This window comes from Andrographis paniculata, unplaced genomic scaffold, assembly GCF_009805555.1.
Source record: "Andrographis paniculata isolate CXL003 unplaced genomic scaffold, ASM980555v1 Contig73END, whole genome shotgun sequence".
Classification (NCBI taxonomy): domain Eukaryota; kingdom Viridiplantae; phylum Streptophyta; class Magnoliopsida; order Lamiales; family Acanthaceae; genus Andrographis; species Andrographis paniculata.
In genome coordinates, this window is record NW_026137610.1 from 1,710,370 (window position 1) to 1,727,097 (window position 16,728).

The 16,728-nt window shown below is 36.7% G+C and overlaps 5 protein-coding genes across 8 annotated transcripts; 2 read left to right on the plus strand and 3 right to left on the minus strand.

Moving 5' to 3' along the window:
* Positions 1-1,077: 1,077 nt before the first annotated feature.
* On the minus strand, positions 1,078-5,782 carry LOC127265530 (DEAD-box ATP-dependent RNA helicase 6-like). Of its 3 annotated transcripts, XM_051295352.1 has the most exons (9): positions 5,745-5,782; positions 3,840-5,633; positions 3,199-3,437; positions 2,843-3,094; positions 2,577-2,757; positions 1,918-2,006; positions 1,731-1,804; positions 1,529-1,638; positions 1,080-1,429 (listed from the first exon to the last, which is right to left on the minus strand). In XM_051295352.1, exons 2-8 carry the CDS (start codon positions 4,147-4,149, stop codon positions 1,560-1,562), a joined length of 1,224 nt encoding a protein of 407 aa, XP_051151309.1. In that variant the 5' UTR covers positions 4,150-5,633; positions 5,745-5,782; the 3' UTR covers positions 1,080-1,429; positions 1,529-1,559. The 3 variants fall into 3 exon arrangements, with proteins under 3 accessions (XP_051151310.1, XP_051151309.1, XP_051151308.1); XM_051295353.1 differs by lacking the exon at positions 5,745-5,782 and having other exon boundaries at positions 1,078-1,410; positions 3,840-5,738; XM_051295351.1 differs by lacking the exon at positions 5,745-5,782 and having other exon boundaries at positions 3,840-5,738.
* A 568-nt stretch (positions 5,783-6,350) lies between these two features.
* On the minus strand, positions 6,351-7,646 carry LOC127265430 (LIM domain-containing protein PLIM2c-like). Its single transcript, XM_051295211.1, has 5 exons — positions 7,220-7,646; positions 7,017-7,119; positions 6,892-6,911; positions 6,708-6,797; positions 6,351-6,623 (listed from the first exon to the last, which is right to left on the minus strand). Exons 1-5 carry the CDS (start codon positions 7,358-7,360, stop codon positions 6,351-6,353), a joined length of 627 nt encoding a protein of 208 aa, XP_051151168.1. The 5' UTR covers positions 7,361-7,646.
* Positions 7,647-7,858: 212 nt separating this feature from the next.
* Positions 7,859-13,526, plus strand: LOC127265531 (uncharacterized). Of its 2 annotated transcripts, XM_051295356.1 has the most exons (15): positions 7,859-8,235; positions 8,594-9,431; positions 9,545-9,647; positions 9,744-9,864; positions 9,941-10,039; positions 10,140-10,439; positions 10,518-10,625; positions 11,051-11,122; positions 11,331-11,417; positions 11,505-11,576; positions 11,781-11,870; positions 11,990-12,097; positions 12,370-12,438; positions 12,560-12,663; positions 13,295-13,526. In XM_051295356.1, exons 1-14 carry the CDS (start codon positions 7,999-8,001, stop codon positions 12,635-12,637), a joined length of 2,382 nt encoding a protein of 793 aa, XP_051151313.1. In that variant the 5' UTR covers positions 7,859-7,998; the 3' UTR covers positions 12,638-12,663; positions 13,295-13,526. The 2 variants fall into 2 exon arrangements, with proteins under 2 accessions (XP_051151313.1, XP_051151312.1); XM_051295355.1 differs by lacking the exon at positions 13,295-13,526 and having other exon boundaries at positions 12,560-12,924.
* A 242-nt stretch (positions 13,527-13,768) lies between these two features.
* LOC127265532 (uncharacterized) lies at positions 13,769-14,748 on the minus strand. The gene is made up of 3 exons (XM_051295357.1): positions 14,334-14,748; positions 14,210-14,257; positions 13,769-14,081 (listed from the first exon to the last, which is right to left on the minus strand). Exons 1-3 carry the CDS (start codon positions 14,380-14,382, stop codon positions 13,846-13,848), a joined length of 333 nt encoding a protein of 110 aa, XP_051151314.1. The 5' UTR covers positions 14,383-14,748; the 3' UTR covers positions 13,769-13,845.
* A 1,098-nt stretch (positions 14,749-15,846) lies between these two features.
* On the plus strand, positions 15,847-16,667 carry LOC127265538 (uncharacterized). Its single transcript, XM_051295364.1, has one exon. It carries the CDS (start codon positions 15,945-15,947, stop codon positions 16,419-16,421), a length of 477 nt encoding a protein of 158 aa, XP_051151321.1. The 5' UTR covers positions 15,847-15,944; the 3' UTR covers positions 16,422-16,667.
* The last annotated feature ends 61 nt before the right edge of the window (positions 16,668-16,728 follow it).

The following is a 16,728-nucleotide window of genomic DNA, read 5'->3' on the forward strand; positions in this document are numbered from 1 at the left end:
AATTGTCCATTCCACCCAAGATTCACTTTGATTACATATCTAACTAATTTAAGTTATGTGCATGAAACAGAGGGATAATTTTTTTTCTTGGAAAGTGAAAAAAAATGAAAATGAAGCAATATAAATTAATAATTGATAGCAAGATCCAACAACATAAAGTTCAAATGTACATGCATTGTCAGTCAAACTTCCTCCTATCAAAAGATTAGACAAGGGAAACGTGTAAACAGATTAATGGCTATTGGCTAACCACAAAGAAGATTCATAGCAGTAAGAAGAAGACCAACAAATCCACACAACTGAACAGAAAGAAACAGGAAATATACCTCCCCCCTCTCTCTCTCTCTCTCTCACATACACACACAGTAGAGAGTTACTATAAACCACACCAAACTGATTTTATATTATACAGAATGTATGCATAATGAACACTGTTTATGACTAATTATGCATAAAGAGTGTACAAAAGGTGTCATAATCCAATAATGACACGTGGGCTATTGGACTCTGGGGAAATCAAGAAAGCTAATTGCCTTTTAGGGAGTAAATTAATTGTCTTGACTCGCATTAGCAAGACAAGACAGGGAAGTCCTGCAGGCTGATCAGCAACACCATTACTTGGCATCGTATCATTAAAAAGGAATATCAAAATAGATAAAAAGAATCAGGGCAAGATCTGTTTTTCCGTATTTAGTCAATCAAGAAGATTATCAAACAAGACAAATCTTCTGCCGAAAATTAGAGCAATAGAGCAAATATTTCCTGGACACGCAGGCAATGAAGGATTAAATTAGGTTATGTATTATGCAATTTAAGGCACTTTACACGTCAAAATATATTTTAGTGTTCCCTACTAGAAGAAAGATGACAATTATTGATCAACTACATGCAGTGTTTGGGTTCTTTATCTTCACACACACAATCACAAACAATGAATCAAATTTTCATTGTTGTTCCCTTCTTGTGTGTGTGGTGGGGACTCTGTTGCTCTTTCCAATAAATAAATTGCCACAGAAGACTATTAACTGAGCTAATTCAAAAGGTAAAACAAATTTAAGCACCACAGCAGCAAAAGGCAGCTAAAACAATGAGTAGAAGAAGTTGAAAAGGTCCATTATTTATAGTACTCAACTCAATCCTCTTCGGGGGAGAGTTAGGGCCTGTACAGAAAACATTCCCAGGGAGGGGAGAAATTTGCTCAAGAGCAAACTTATTGCCACACACATTCAAATTATTACGCTATGCACAAATGCCCACTAGAGCTACTACATAAAGCGCAAACTCAACGGCAATAAAAGGCAGCACTCTATAAACATGCTTAGCTGCATTGTACAGATCAAGTCCGAAACTCATCTCTTCCAGTTCTCACTCTAGATCAGGTCCCTTCTTTCCTCCACCAACTTGATTAGGCTGCAGAAGCACGGAGAGCCTGTTTGTGATCAAATTTATCATTTTCAATTATTGTCTTTTACATCTCATACATATAAAAATATACTGAAACAGGTCTCGAACTTGAATTTCCACCTACCACATTCATCGCCATAATCGTTTGCCAGTTCTCAACCACAGTACAGCGCTGCATCGATAGAAGGAGGAATCTGTTTTATTTTTGTGTCGAGCTCCTTCTGGACCTTGTACCTGTGATTGGGCCAAATAGATAATTGTGTGATACAGACAATGATGTGATGAAACTTGGGAAGCACTCATAGATGAGAAATTTTGGCACATACAGATTGAAATGGTCTTCACAGGTAACCAAATTCACAGCCAATCCAAGCCGTCCAAATCTTCCAGAGCGACCCACCTGAACAGATACAACCAACACAAATAAGTCACTAAATTATTTTTCAACCAATTGAGCAGTAAGCACATTTCAACCCTGGCTAACTTGATTCTTTCCACATAAATTTCGCATACCCTGTGAAGATAAGTTTCAGACTGTTTGGGAAAATCAAAATTTATAACCACATTGACAGCTTGGACGTCTATTCCTCTCGTAAATAGATCTGCAAGCACCATAAATGAAAAAAAAGGGATATTATGGACAATTCAAGTTAAAAAACAAAAAACCATAAAGGGTTAAAGGGTGCTTCAGTGTGAATCTGATTTCATGTAGCTAATATAATGTATGAATTGATTTATTGGAATGAGATTAAGAGAAACAAAATATCCCCTTATTTAAAGAGAGGCACAGTCGCACTGAATTGTCTGAACTTATGACAATTCCAATGGGGCCTCCCTTGATAATGTTTTAGCGACGATAATTGCAATGATGGATATCAATATGTAACTAGCACAAAACAATCCCTCTTCTGAAGATACTCTATGCAAACACAGTTTGATAAATGAAAACATTCAATGCAAAGATTTTTAATATCTGAGGAAGGAACAGCAGCATTGTAGCTGATGAAAATTTGTTATTGTGCACAGATGAAAATTAAAGCAGAGGACGACAGACAGAGGGATACCTGATAGTGAACCAAATAACAATATTATCTTGCAAAGGTTGCAAGATAACACAGGTGATATCTTAGCACAGGAATTTTAACAATATCAGCTTAGAACCAAAATCATACCAGTACAAACAAGATTCCTGCATGCACCATTTCGAAAGTCATGAAACACTCTGTTACGATGGTCTTGCATCATCTTGGCATGAATATAAAAGCAAGAATAACCCAGTTCTGTGATTTTCTTGGCCAGCAGCTCCACTCGTTTCACAGAGTTGCAGAAGATTATTGACTGGTTTATTTGCAGCTGTAAAGAAATCACTAATATGAGCCTTCTCACAAAAGAGAAACAAATGTTACAAGAATCCATCACTGAGACATAAATATCAAACCTTTGAGAAGAGTGTGTTCAGGCAGTGAACTTTCTGCTTTTCTTCAACAAAAGCATAATAATGAGTGACACCTTTTAGAGTGAGTTCATTCATGAGGTTGATGATGTACGGCCTTCTCAAATGCCTATCTTTGAAATCTTTTACAGTAATGGGAAATGTGGCCGAATACATCAAAATTTGTCGATTCGGAGGAAGATAGGTGATCAGTTGCTCCACTAAAGGTTGAAACTCGACAGATAATAGCTTGTCAGCCTGAATTAATAGGTCCAAGCAGGATTAAATGTTGCAGATCTTCAGTGTCATTATACATTGAAAGGACTATGCAAACCACTAGGAATATATACAACTTTACATACCTCATCCATTACAACCATTGAAGCACCCCTCAAATTGCAAATCCCTTTTCTGGTAAGATCTAGTATTCTTCCAGGGGTTCCTACCAGTAGGTGGACAGGTTGATACAATCTCATTATATCATCCTTTAGACTGGTGCCTCCGGTGCTAACCATTACCTGAATTTTCAGGTGCTTCGCTAGTTCTTTACAGACTAGGGATGTTTGAAGGGCCAATTCTCTAGTTGGGACTAGGATAAGCACTGCATAAATTAGAAGATGCATAAACAATTAGAAACTTATACATAAGGTAAGAGAATATCATTGCCAGAAGAAGGGGGAAAAATGCTATATAATATGTAAAATAAAGGAGAAATGATGTTAATATAGCACTAACACACAAGATGTGATTTTGGAAAGCATTTTTCTGTCATCGACTTATAAATAAGAATTTGCTTATGCATACAAGCACCATAAACAAGCAGAAAAAGAAACAAGTTGCAGGACATAGAGCTAAATTATCAATTTGGATGGGTTTAATGACAATGTCACAGCAACAATGGAGGCACATCCAACCAAACACATATCTTGAAATGAAAACAGAATGAACTTAGGTCAATAGCTGCACAATCCTTCTCTCAAGTTTCTTCTAGATTATTAAGTACCTTGAATAAGATTGGCATCTGAATCAATTTTCTCTAGTGCTGGAATGCAGAACGCAGCAGTTTTCCCAGTACCATTTTTAGCTCTGGCAATAATATCACTTCCTGTCAGAGCTATAGGAATACTTTCTTCCTGGATAGGAGAAGGCTTTTCAAACCCCTTTTCATAGATGGCCATCAACAGCTCTTTTTTAAGAAAGTAATCTTCAAACTCATTCCCTTTGGTTGCAGCAACATCCTGATTGAGAGAATTAACACTTCGTGAAGCAGGAAAATAAGCCACAAAAGCGAGCTTGTTTGGTGTACGATCCATTCTATGAAAATTTCTCTTCAGAAGTTCATTTGGAGATTCAGCATTTCACAAAGTAAAGCAAATCAACAGATCAATAACACTCTAAAATAAGAGAACATTTCACTGAGATTAAATAAGCGGCGACTGCTTTTCAACCGCCATATACACACTTCCGCGTGTCTCTGTGGGGAACCATATGCATGCATGCATGCATGTCCAAGTGTCAATATGCATGTCTCTTACATATGAGGTGTGTCGGTGTTTTAAATTTTACTGAGAAAGATGCGAAATAAAAGTTTCGAGAAACAGTTATTGTGGTGGTTGGGGAAACCTAGTGACTAAGATTTTGTTCGCAACTGATGTAAGAAGAAAACGACAATTAAAGAGTTTCTAGAAAAGCATAAATAAATAAATAAAGTGTTCGATAATCCCAATGCTGCATTCCATTGCAAGTTGCAGTACCATGTACAAATGAAATTGGCAAGCTTATCTAATTATTGATCAATAATTTAAAATGGAAGAAAGGGCGGGGGGGTGTGGTTAGAGGTGGAAGGGAAGTAAAAAACTAAACGAATAAGAAGTTAGAGAAAGGTATTACTTGCAGTTGTACATATATCTATACCGCAGCAAGTCCTCTGCTTAATTTATATACTGCCAACTGAATCTAACCAATCAATTATACGAAACTAATAAATGTCGATACGCACAGTTCAGCTAAGCAAGAAAATACAAGTAAGTGTAATGCAGCTAATCTTATCCGAACATATTTAGCAAGTACTAACCTTCATAGGTGTGCCAATAAATTGAATTGCGAATAGCTACAAAAATATAGTCATCAAGAATTTATAACAACATAATATCTTAGTATGTGAATAACTCAGTTATATTCCGTGTGTCAAGTGGCCGAATACCAAATGATTCTTCCAATCTTAAGAGCTAGATACCATCAAAGATTCAGCCATAAAAATGATTTAAAATATAAAACGAAAAACATGTTTGCCAGTTACAGGCTGAGTCATAATGATATCGTATATATAAGCACAGCGGCATGAAATCCCAAGCTAATCTGTTCCTGTTTCACGAGCTAAAACCAGAGCTCCTAAACAAACAAGCTCAATGTTTCTATTTTGAAATAGTATATTCATGGAATAATTATACCAATGTAAATGAAACAACGATTATAACTTCTATCGACACCATTCTATTTATACCACAATCACCTGAAAACACTACATTAAAGAATTCGTTCGGCAAAATAAATGGAAAATTAATGTTTTTGTTCAAAATAAGCAAAATCGAGGAACCGGTAGCCTGAAATTTCTTCCGACTTCATTTGAAATCGACTATGTTGGAGCAACTAGGGTTCCTCCTCATCCGCTGCTGCATTTGATTCCGTACTGCTCGTGGTTTACACTGTGCCTGCATTTTCCGGTGACCGTTATGGCAATTCTGGTTCAGAACTCCGCCGCGGCGTCGACCGCTGCCGCTCGCCGGCGGATGCCGCTCTGCATGATAAGTATTGATCGCTTATATCCATAATGCGTGTAAAAGAATAATCAAAGGCCTTTTTAGTCTTCCAAACTCATTGGCGTTCTTTCTGTAGAATAATTTCTCACCTCCGCCTGCGCGTGGAATTCTCCGCCCTCAGTTAATTACTGGGGAAAAAAATTGTAAAGATAATAAAAATGAGGGCCTTTTTACGAAATACACGGTCCCACGTAATATACACGTTGTCGTTTCTATTAGTTTAAGATATTTTGTGATTTTTTTTTTTAAAATGATTATAACTTTTAATCTATTTTAAATTTTTTAATTTATTTTTTTAAAGTTTAATTAAATTAATTAATTATTTTAATTTTAATTTATAATTATTTATATTATAAAATAATTATTTTTATTAATATATTTTTTATTATCTATTAATTATACCTCTCTTGAAATACCGTGTCTATAGTATAAAGAATCGGTACGTGGGTGAAACGGAGGGAATAATTTAATATATATGTACCAAGAAACAGTAAAATTTTATTACTGAAATTACAAAAATATCCCAATAAATAAATGAAATACTCCAAACCGCCAACCAGCTGGCATAATTGTATTACAAAGCGTAGACTGTAGAAATCAACAGTGCTCATTTAAATTATACAATAATTAATTCCATAATAAAATAAAATCATCATCAAAACTTTAACCAAAGTCTGTACATACACACATTTCTTCTACATCTCCTGAGACACCGCCGCCTCATCAGTCTCCGGCGGCATCGGTGAGCCGTCGGACGGCGGCTCCATTTCCGGCGAAGAGACGCTTCTTTTGAGACTCATAGTTTTAGTGAGGTGAGAATAGCTCCCCTTCTGCTTGAATAGCTGAGCAAAGTGGGGCTTGCAGTAGAGGACGCCGTCTAGGGCAGCGTAGGAAGAAGTCGTTAGGTGGCAGCCGCCGTGGGCGCACCTGAAACATGACTTGTGGTAGAATTCACCCTCCATTGTCACCTACACCATGCACCGCACCGATCTTGTTTCTTCTATTTCCGAATTTTGAAATCCAATCAAAATTAAGTATGTCAGAATACCTACCTTTTCCAGAGGATAAACAGTCTTGTTGCAGACCTGGCATTTGTCCTGGGTGCCACAGAAAAAGGAGGACATTTTGCTAGGAGTCCTAGTCTGCAATTAATTACGGATCAAAAACAGCAAGTTAGCGTTGAAGTTGGACGAGAGGCTTTTGAATTGATTGAATTTTGCACCAAATGTAATTTACCAATTGCCCTTGCATTCCAGCTGATTCGAAATGAAAAAAGGAAATAAAATCGGTGAGAAGGATATACGCATAAATAGATGCATCGTTCGGAAATTTACAATGCGATGAAGATTAATCAGAATTACTTGTCTGCAACTTTTTGGAGGAGAAGCTTCCAGTTTCCTTGTAGAGCTGCTCAAAGTGAGGCTTGCAGTACAATTTCCCATCCACACTCCAATAATTGCTCAACTGTAATGCGATACATGGAATCAACACATATATGTGAGAAATTTATATCGATGATTCGATCTAGAACAATAAAAGCACACATCCTATCAATCATACGTACCGCGAGACGACCGTTACAAGTGGTGCATCTGAAGCATGTATTGTGATACGCCACTCCGTCCGCGGACACCATCTCCGCAAAATACACAGTTTTATCGCAGGCTTTACATTTCTGCGTCGTACCATACGTAGCGTTTGCCATTCTGTTTTTCCTTTCCTTCCTCCTTTATTATTCTATATGTATATCCTGTTTATTTTCCGAAACTGCAGTACAATTTGGAGGAATAAAACTGGATATCGCAAGTGATTTTTAATCCTCCAAATGATGAATATCATCTACGAGAATAAAACTCGTGCGCTATTATTTTCGACTCTGAATCAATTTTCGAATCGCAGCGCTGCAAGGTTGAGTTATAGGGCGAGAACCAGTGGAGCAGAAGAATTGTGGCGGATGTTCAGGACGAAAGTGGTGGAACACCTGCTCTTCTTCAATCGACAATGGTCAATGGCGGAGCAAAACGCTATTTCAGGAAACCAGTATTTATGGTTAATTAATTTTATGTTATTTATTAGTAAAATCTTTTTTTATTAATTAGAGTACTATTAATTCTTGAGAAATTTGTTTGAGCTCACGTGACAGCCACGTGTCTATCCTACTTTGAAGATAGATAATTTGATAAAACCACCGATTTTCGCAGTTCACTTTGTCATCTGCTCTGCCTCTGCGGTCTGTAAAGCTATTCGCTTTCTGTATTTTCGTTGGGGAAGAAAAGCAGAAGCGAGGAGATTGGCTGAATGTTTATCGATCGTATCTGATGAGATTTTTCATTTTCTTCCAGAATGGATAGCCTCACTCTCAGCGCTACATTGTTCGCCAATGGCTCCGCTGGGTTTCAATTGTTTCCGCACCCTTTTGTCCCTGCCAAGAAATCGAAAATCCTTGCTTTTCAGAGTAGGAAATCTAGGGAGCTTTCGTGTTCTGCATCAAAAGGTGACGCAAACCTTGACGATTGGGACAGGATGGAGCTCAAGTTTGGTAGAATGATCGGCGAAGACCCCAAAATCACCTTAGCCAAGGTATTTGTTTTCCTCTGTGCTGCACAAGCACTCTCCCTGTGAGCTTTCACTGTACTTTGCATTTGCACGCGCTTTACGTGCGGAATTACTTGGAACCTAGTTGTAAAGTTAGCCGCTTTTGTGTTGCAAAAGATGCGAGAAGGTATTTTGTTGCGAGCATCTGTGACTGGAATGTACTGCTCTCTGCACTTATTACCAACTGATGCTATTTCTAATAAGTATATTCAAATTATTGGGTGGAACTATGTTTGCTTGCTGACAAAGGGTAGAATTCTCCATTTTCATGTTGCACTGAACTGCTTTAAAGAGATGTTTAATTTAGGTTGCTATAATATGATTGTTTCGTGTGAAATTTCAGATAATGGGTAGGAAGTTGAATCCAGATATGTCTTATTTGGAGATTGAGAAATTATTGGCCAGGAAGAAGGGCAAATCATCGATCCAAGACATTGAGGAGATTCCATTTGATGTTTCAGATGGAAAGCAATCAACAAAATCTGATCAAGGAATGAATTTGGTCAGGCCTGCGCCCAGGAAAGAGACTGAGTTTGAGGCAACTAGTAAACCAGGGGGAGGTGGGCCAAATTTGGTCCGTCCGGTGCCAAGAAAAGGAATCAAGTTTGAGGCAACTAGTAAACCGGGAGATACAGAAGCTAAAAGTTCTGATACAGTAAATAATATAAACGAGGCTAAGAGCAGTGTCCCCGATGTCATTTTGCGAAAACCACGTTCGTTTTATGTGAATGATGACGATAGTGGAAAGGATTCCATTTTACGAATGAAGCCAAATTTATCATTGAACATAGGCAAAGAAGCGCAATACGGGAAGTTTAGCGACATCACACTATTGAAAAAGCCTGAACCAATGGCAAATAAACCAAATGACCAGTCTGATTCCAGTGAGTGTAGTGATGGAATTATAGATGAAATTGGAGATAAAAGTCTAGAAGGTGGGACTGCTTCTGTAGAAGGTTATTCTGCTGCGCTATTACAAAAGCCAGAGCTTCACAATGTCAGCAAGGAAGAAGAACAAGAATCATCCATGGATCGAATTGAGTCTAGCTATAGCAATGTTGAGAAAAAATTAGACAATTCACCTCCAGATAATCAACTGGAAACCTCCGTTGGCAGTGTTCTAAACCAATCTCAGGAAACTGACCAAACAGATTCTGGAATGGATAAAGGATCTGAAACAGGTAATTTGATTTCGTTTGCAGTTATAATGTTTTTTATTCAACATCAGATATTCAGAAGTCATGTTGAGGTCATTGAACTTTGTCTTTCTAATATATTATGATTCTTTTTCAAGAATTGCAGGCTGATAAGTTGTCTGGTGAGAATACATTAGCTTCCGGTGGCATAAGTACATCTAAGATAAGCCTGGATACTAGCCTTACTGGAAAACCAAAAAGGTACGTAGTCTCTCCCTGTATTGCTTTTCTATCTGTTGATTGATTTTCAACTGCTTGATCTGCTGGAAATTTTTGGATTGTTATGCGATGCTGCAGATTAGATCGCACCAGTAGGGTAACAGATCAGAATGTTAGAGGGGAGGTGATTCTCCTAAATACGGAAAGCTTGGGAAATCCTTCTGAGCTTGAGAACTTCCTTACAGAATCACCCATTAAAGTTCGTTGTCTTCTTATATTCATTTATAGGGTGGGAATTGTATGTGATGAAATCTGACTATTTGCATGTGAATTAGGAGCGAGAGGATGCTGACTGGGCTAGGGCAGAAGTATTGGTCAAGACAGGGGAAAGAGCAGAAGTGGAATTGATTAGCTCCAGTATTAGAGGATTTGTTGTGAGTTACTACTCTAGTGTAATATCTTTTCAAGTGTCAATAATGCTAGTTCAACATGATAATTATATATATTTTCAATATTTCTGTGTTTTGTTTTCAGGCATCATTTGGATCCTTGATAGGATTTTTACCTTATCGCAATCTTGCTGCCAGGTGGAAGTTCATAGCTTTTGAGTCATGGTTAAGAAGAAAAGGTTTAGATCCATCCAACTACAGGCAAAACCTGGGCATAATTGGAACATATGAAACTACTAGCAGACTCAATGCCTCCGAGTCTTCTGTAGAGTCCGAAGTTGGTAATACAGAGGACAGAAACATTACATCAGATGTGAGTGTGGAGGATCTTCTCATGATCTATGACCAAAAGAAACTCAAGTTCTTATCATCTTTTGTTGGACAGGTTAGGATGATCAGATTTCAAAGTGAGCAACTTATTCGTTTAGCAGTAGTAAATTTACAAGTCTCTCTATGCTTGCAGAGAATCAAGGTCGGTGTTGTATTAGCTGATAGAAGAACACGCAAGCTTATATTTTCAATTAAACCAAAAGAGAAGGAAGAATTGGTTGAGAAGAAGAGAAATCTCATGGTAAGAGGCTTGTTATTCTGTTGGCTGTGGCTGCCTCATGGTGTATGATCAATTATGAAATGAATAAAGTAAGACAATGTCAACAGAAACCTCATGTCTATAAATAATTACTAATTCAAGATTAGAGGCTAACCTGGAATTAGCACCACAATTTCTTGAAAATAAATTACAAAATATACTGAAACAAATTGTAGTACTTGGTTCATTTAACACTGGAAATAGCAATCCCTTACTGATATTGGTGAAGCCAAGAAAAGAAAAAATGCTTGATAAGCATAAAAGTGTATGGTTAATGCTGCACTCTGACAGCTTTAAAGTTGCTTGTTATGCTACAAATTTTAGAAATTTCAACAAGGTATTAAATTGGTTGAAGTTTACTCTATTCATTACCCAGTATCAAATTTGAGCCTTTTTTTGTTTTGCAGGCAAAATTGGGTGTTGGAGATGTAGTCAAGTGTTGCATTAAAAAGATTACATACTTCGGTATCTTTGTTGAGGTAACCTATAGTTTGATTAGACCCCACAACATAATATGTTGTACCATTCCTTGTACTGGCATTTTGATGAATTTGACCATGCATCAATGCATATTAGAGCTCCAGAAGGGTTAACCACTGAAGTAGATGTAGACTGGCAGGCAGCTATTGTTTCTATTCATGTATTAAATTAAAGTACGGTTAATTTGATTGATGATATCTCTGTTAGGTTGAAGAGGTTCCTGCACTCATACATCAGACCGAAGTCTCATGGGATGCCACTTTGGATCCTGCATCATACTTTAAAGTTGGTCAGGTATCATCTCAAAAGGATTGACACCCATACCCTTAGGTGATGTTTTTCTGCAAGAATTTTGACCCAACACAATCTTTTTGGGTGCAGATTGTAGAGGCAAAGGTTCACCAGTTGGATTTTTCACTTGAAAGGATATTTCTATCATTGAAGGAAGTCACGGTAAATTTTATTCAGTGTCAAAGGCATTATGTAAAAACAGAGTGATGCATTCATGTGTCTTAAATAAAAGATACTGGTGATTAGAGTTCAATAAAGCAGCAATATAATCTAATTGAAAACGCAAAAGTATTAAGGGGTAGGTGACTATTATTTTTCTTGCAATGGTTTCTCATGAATAAACTTTTCTTGTTGTTCCCATTGCAGCCAGATCCATTGACAGAGACACTAGAGGCAGTTGTTGGCGAACAAGATCCCATGGGCTTTAGACTCGAAGCTGCTGAAGCAGATTCTGAGGTTATACTTCATGTTTTACTTTGAGATCATATTACTACAACTATTTGGATTATTCAAGTCCCAATGTCTTCACTCACAAACATAGGCAATCTAAACACTTACGAATGCAAAATTTGCAGTGGGCTGATGTGGAATCACTCATCAAAGAACTAGAACAGGTTGACGGAATCCAATCTGTGACAAAAGGGCGATATTTCTTGAGCCCCGGTCTGACACCTACATTTCAGGTGAAGTTGGTTGTTGACATGGGAAATTCATATGTGTCTCACATGTTTCATTCTAGCATAATCAAGTGGACGCAATTGTTTTGACCCTTTTTTGTTCCCCATTCCATTGCACAAGCAAGCTGGCCGCACCTTGTCTTAAAAGTCACCAGGCTTTCCTACCCTTATACTACAATAAATCTTCCCAATCTAATATTACAAGTTAAAATGCTACGATGCATAAATTCAAATTACATTACACGAGAAAACCTATGGGAATACATTTACTTTTGCAGGTTTATATGGCATCCATGTTCCAGAATCAGTACAAGTTGCTTGCTCGAGCCGGGAATAGAGTGCAGGAGGTTAACTTTATCCCTATTACCATCTGATTATTTACTTCAACCTGGATTCATTTCCTTACGCCACATTGCTGTAACTGCAAAACTTCCTAATAATCATCTAATACATGCATGTTTTGATCAGGTAATTGTCGAAACTTCTTCCCTGAGCAAAGAAGAGCTGAAATCTGTTATCATGACCTGCACCAACAGGGTGGAATGAAAACACTGCCCCAGCCAGTTGTACCTGTATGTTACAACCTCGACATTCTAGCATATTATTACATTCTTTGCTTGCTTCATTTACACTGCACCCTGTCCGATCTTGACTATGGTCACTTCTTGTAAAGTTAAGTAGAATTTGTACTATAAGCTGTAATGCTAAAAATGAAGGCCTTGTTTGCTCATTTTCGACACTTTCTTTGCATTATGCTTCTGTAGAACAATACATTAGCATCTTTTTCATTATTGAATTCGAAAACATATGCTCCTCAAGGAGCAAATTATCTATATTTTCATCTTCATCGACAAAACATTACGCATTAGGGAGCATGAGGCGACGAGCCTTCTTTGTAATACAGTCATGGTCACAGAAGCACAATGTATCCGCAAGCCCGGGACTCGCCCTGCAATACGGGTATGGATGCAAACCCGAGTAATAGTTGTTACAGAGCTGGATACATCGAGCCTCTGTCACCGTCCTCCCACAAGCTCCCAATATGCTAGTACATCTGTATTTCTGAGACACGTCTGTGGTCGCATTTTTATCCTCTGAAATTTTGATAATCAATATATACGTACTTTCATTAAACATCGAGTAATGACTGATCTTTGTGATCGAATCGTACGACCTTTACCTTTGCATGTTGCACTGTTGCAGGAATAGCTCAAGGATGTGTTCGCAGCTGCATACGGATCGAAATTACTGTAAGTCAGTCGAAAAAAAAAAAAAAACTTTTGAAGCTAAAATTGTATTTGTATATTTACCTATGATGAAAATAACGATGAAGGCGATATGAGATTTTGAAATTGCTTCCATTTTCGAATATATGGATGAATGTAGAATGTGTGATTTTATAGTTTGTATATATGAAGCTATTCGATTGTGTGAATATGTTATTTTATTATTTAAGTATTTGGATAAGATAATTATGTATTTATAATTTTATTACCTGAATATTTAGATAAGTTAATTATGTGTTTGTAATTTTATTATCTAAGTATTTTGATAAGATAGTTACGTGCAATACATATAATATTTTGTATAGAAAATAACTTACAAAGCATCATAATTCATGTAGTTGACGAGAGGGTACGTAATAACATACTCATAACTTCATAAAATTAAGAAAAATACAATAATTATGTAAGAAAGCATAATCTTCATACATATTCATCTTTATTTCGATCAACACAACATATTACTCCTAATTACGGAGCCGGAGGCAGAGTCACCGACGACGATCCTTTCATACAATCATGCTCACAAATGCACATATTTAAGGGCGGGCGGGCAAGTCCCAAAGCCGGCCCGCAACGTGGAGCTGGATTCGCACCCGAAAACCAGCTAAGGCATAGCCGTCTACAATCAGATTCGCTTATAGATTTACCACACTCGCCCAATAAACTTAGACACCGGTATTTATAATCTTCATATTCAATCTGATCTAAAAAATTTCAAAAACAAAAATTAAAAAATTATAGTAATAATTTTTTTTTTTAAAAAAAAATTGAATATATATATGTACGTATTTATGATAATTCATTGATCGATCGAATGTGATATATCATTTACCTTCGTGCGATGCGCCGAGACCACAATAGCATGAGTAGGCATTCATAGCTGAAGTGAATTAGTATATTAGTAAATGTAAAAAAAATAAATCGCGGTAAAATTAAATTTGTGTTAATAAACTTACCTAAGATGAAAATAGCAATGGAAGTATAAAATGTAGTCTTTGGCTCCATTTCTTCTGATTTTCAAAGTTAGGAATTGTATTAAATAATATGAATGTGTCCATATATATAGGGTGTGTTTGTTCGGTGGTTTGGATTTTGAATTGGAATTTCAATAGTAAAAATTTTGAATTTGAATAGTTGTATAATGTTATATAAATAGATGTTGATGTGATGTTTTGAATGTAAAATTAATTTTTAGTTTAATATAAAAAATATTGAGATGAACAATATATTTAAAATCCAATCTCCCAAACAATTATGTTATGTTAGCAGTTATTTATGTTATTTATGTAAACTTTATTTAGCAAAAAAATGTTGAGTGTTGGATTAAATAATGACATAATTATGGCACTACAGATGATTCATTCTGCCTTAACTTCCTTCCTACTTTTATTTAGTTATAATACGTGTTATGCATATAAATATTTGTTATTTCTATTTATGTGACGTCGGCTAGATAAATATTTTTATTTTTATTTATTTACGATTATCTTTCTTAAGTTTTAATAAAAATACATAATGTACTGTTTTTTCATAAAATATTACATTAAATACCATTTAAATTCAAAACTGAATTCAATAAAGTATTTTTGTTTTGGTTGGGTGTTGAAAAGAAAATTGTAATTTAGCCATTTCTGTATGTAAAATTATTAACTGAATTATGGGAAATTATTTATGAATATGGATGGCCAGATGGGTATCGAAGTAATAAACAAATAGAGTATATTATTAGATTAGTAAATCTTAAAGAGTATATCGCAATAAATTTGATTAATTATTGAGTGGAATAGATTTTATTTTATTTTATTCTATGAGAGAATTGAATATATATATATATATATTATATTAAAAATAGTATAGATAGAAAATAATGGAAGGCAAATAAATCCACAATATATTAGTCTTATAAAATATGAGTAAAATAAATATTAAAAAAATAAATATTTTATTAAAAACGAAAAAAAGTAAAATAGTGGTCGAAAATATTTTTAAAAATAATTAGTAATTAAAAATAATAAAAGAAATAAATTTTAATAAAATTAATTATATTTATTATAAATAAGTGTTTAACAAAAAATAATAATTTTTTATTCTCCTAAATATAGTACTATTATAATAAATTTAATGAAATTAAAAGAAAAAATAAAAAATAAATTTGGCGGAAAATAATGTAGTTTTCATCTATTCTAAACTTTAACGGAAATGGAGTAAATCAAAACACATTGCACACAAAACACGAGACACACTCACCCACCCACCCTAGACGAGGCAGAGAGAGTGGGCCACGAAACGATATCCACCACCCATTTCCCCATCCGTCACCACCAATGAAGGGCCACGATTTTACCACCCAATGGGGCCCGCTCGAATATCCACAAAATCCCATCCGTTAAAATGAGCGGGAAAACGACAGACGAACGAACCAGATGAAGCAGAGAAAGAACGGCAACCCTAGACTTGACTGGTGCCAACCACACTGACAAAATGCGTCTCTTTCAGTCCCCAAAACCACGCCATTAATCAAATCCCTAATTCCTTCCCTTCATTCACAGCTGCAGAAGAAGAAGAAGATGGCACCCAAAAGGAAGCAGCCCGCCGCCGACGGATCCGCCGTCGCCGTTGCCAGAGTTACTCGGAGCTCTACGCGCCAAGCCAAAACCACCGCCACCGCCACCGCCACCGCAGCAAATACCCAACCAAACAAAAGGAAGAAGACGACGAAGACCACCGTGAGCCCGTCCTCCGAGCCGCCGGAGGTGGTGGACCCGGAGGTTTCGGATGCCTCGAAAACCATCATAATCGAGCACTGCAAGCAGTGCAACTCGTTCAAGACGAGGGCCGTCCAGGTGAAGAACGGCGTGGAGAAGGACGCGCCGGGAGTGAAAGTGGTGGTCAACCCCGAGAAGCCGCGGAGAGGATGCTTCGAGATTCGGGAAAAAGGCGGGGAAACGTTCGTCAGTTTGCTGGACATGAAGAGGCCTTTCAAGCCCATGAAGGATCTCGACATGGAGAAGCTCATTCTCGACATTGTGGAGAAGATAAAGTAATTATAAGTTCATCGGAGATTGATTAGACAGGCAGGCACTCATTTTTGTCGGATTTATGGATGGATCGACTTTTGGTGTTATGTTATAGATTATTAATTAATTATTGTCTTGAACTGAACTGAACCTTTACTTCCTGCCATTGATGGTGTATTTTGTGCTTGGTATCTGCCTGCATCTACTTTTGGGGAAGAAGATGAAATCGACAATGGTTTTATTTCTGAAATTTGTGGTCTTGATTTTACCAAATGTTGTGTGGACGAGGACGACATTATGAAGGTTGAATCTGATTCTTTCTTACCCTAAATTT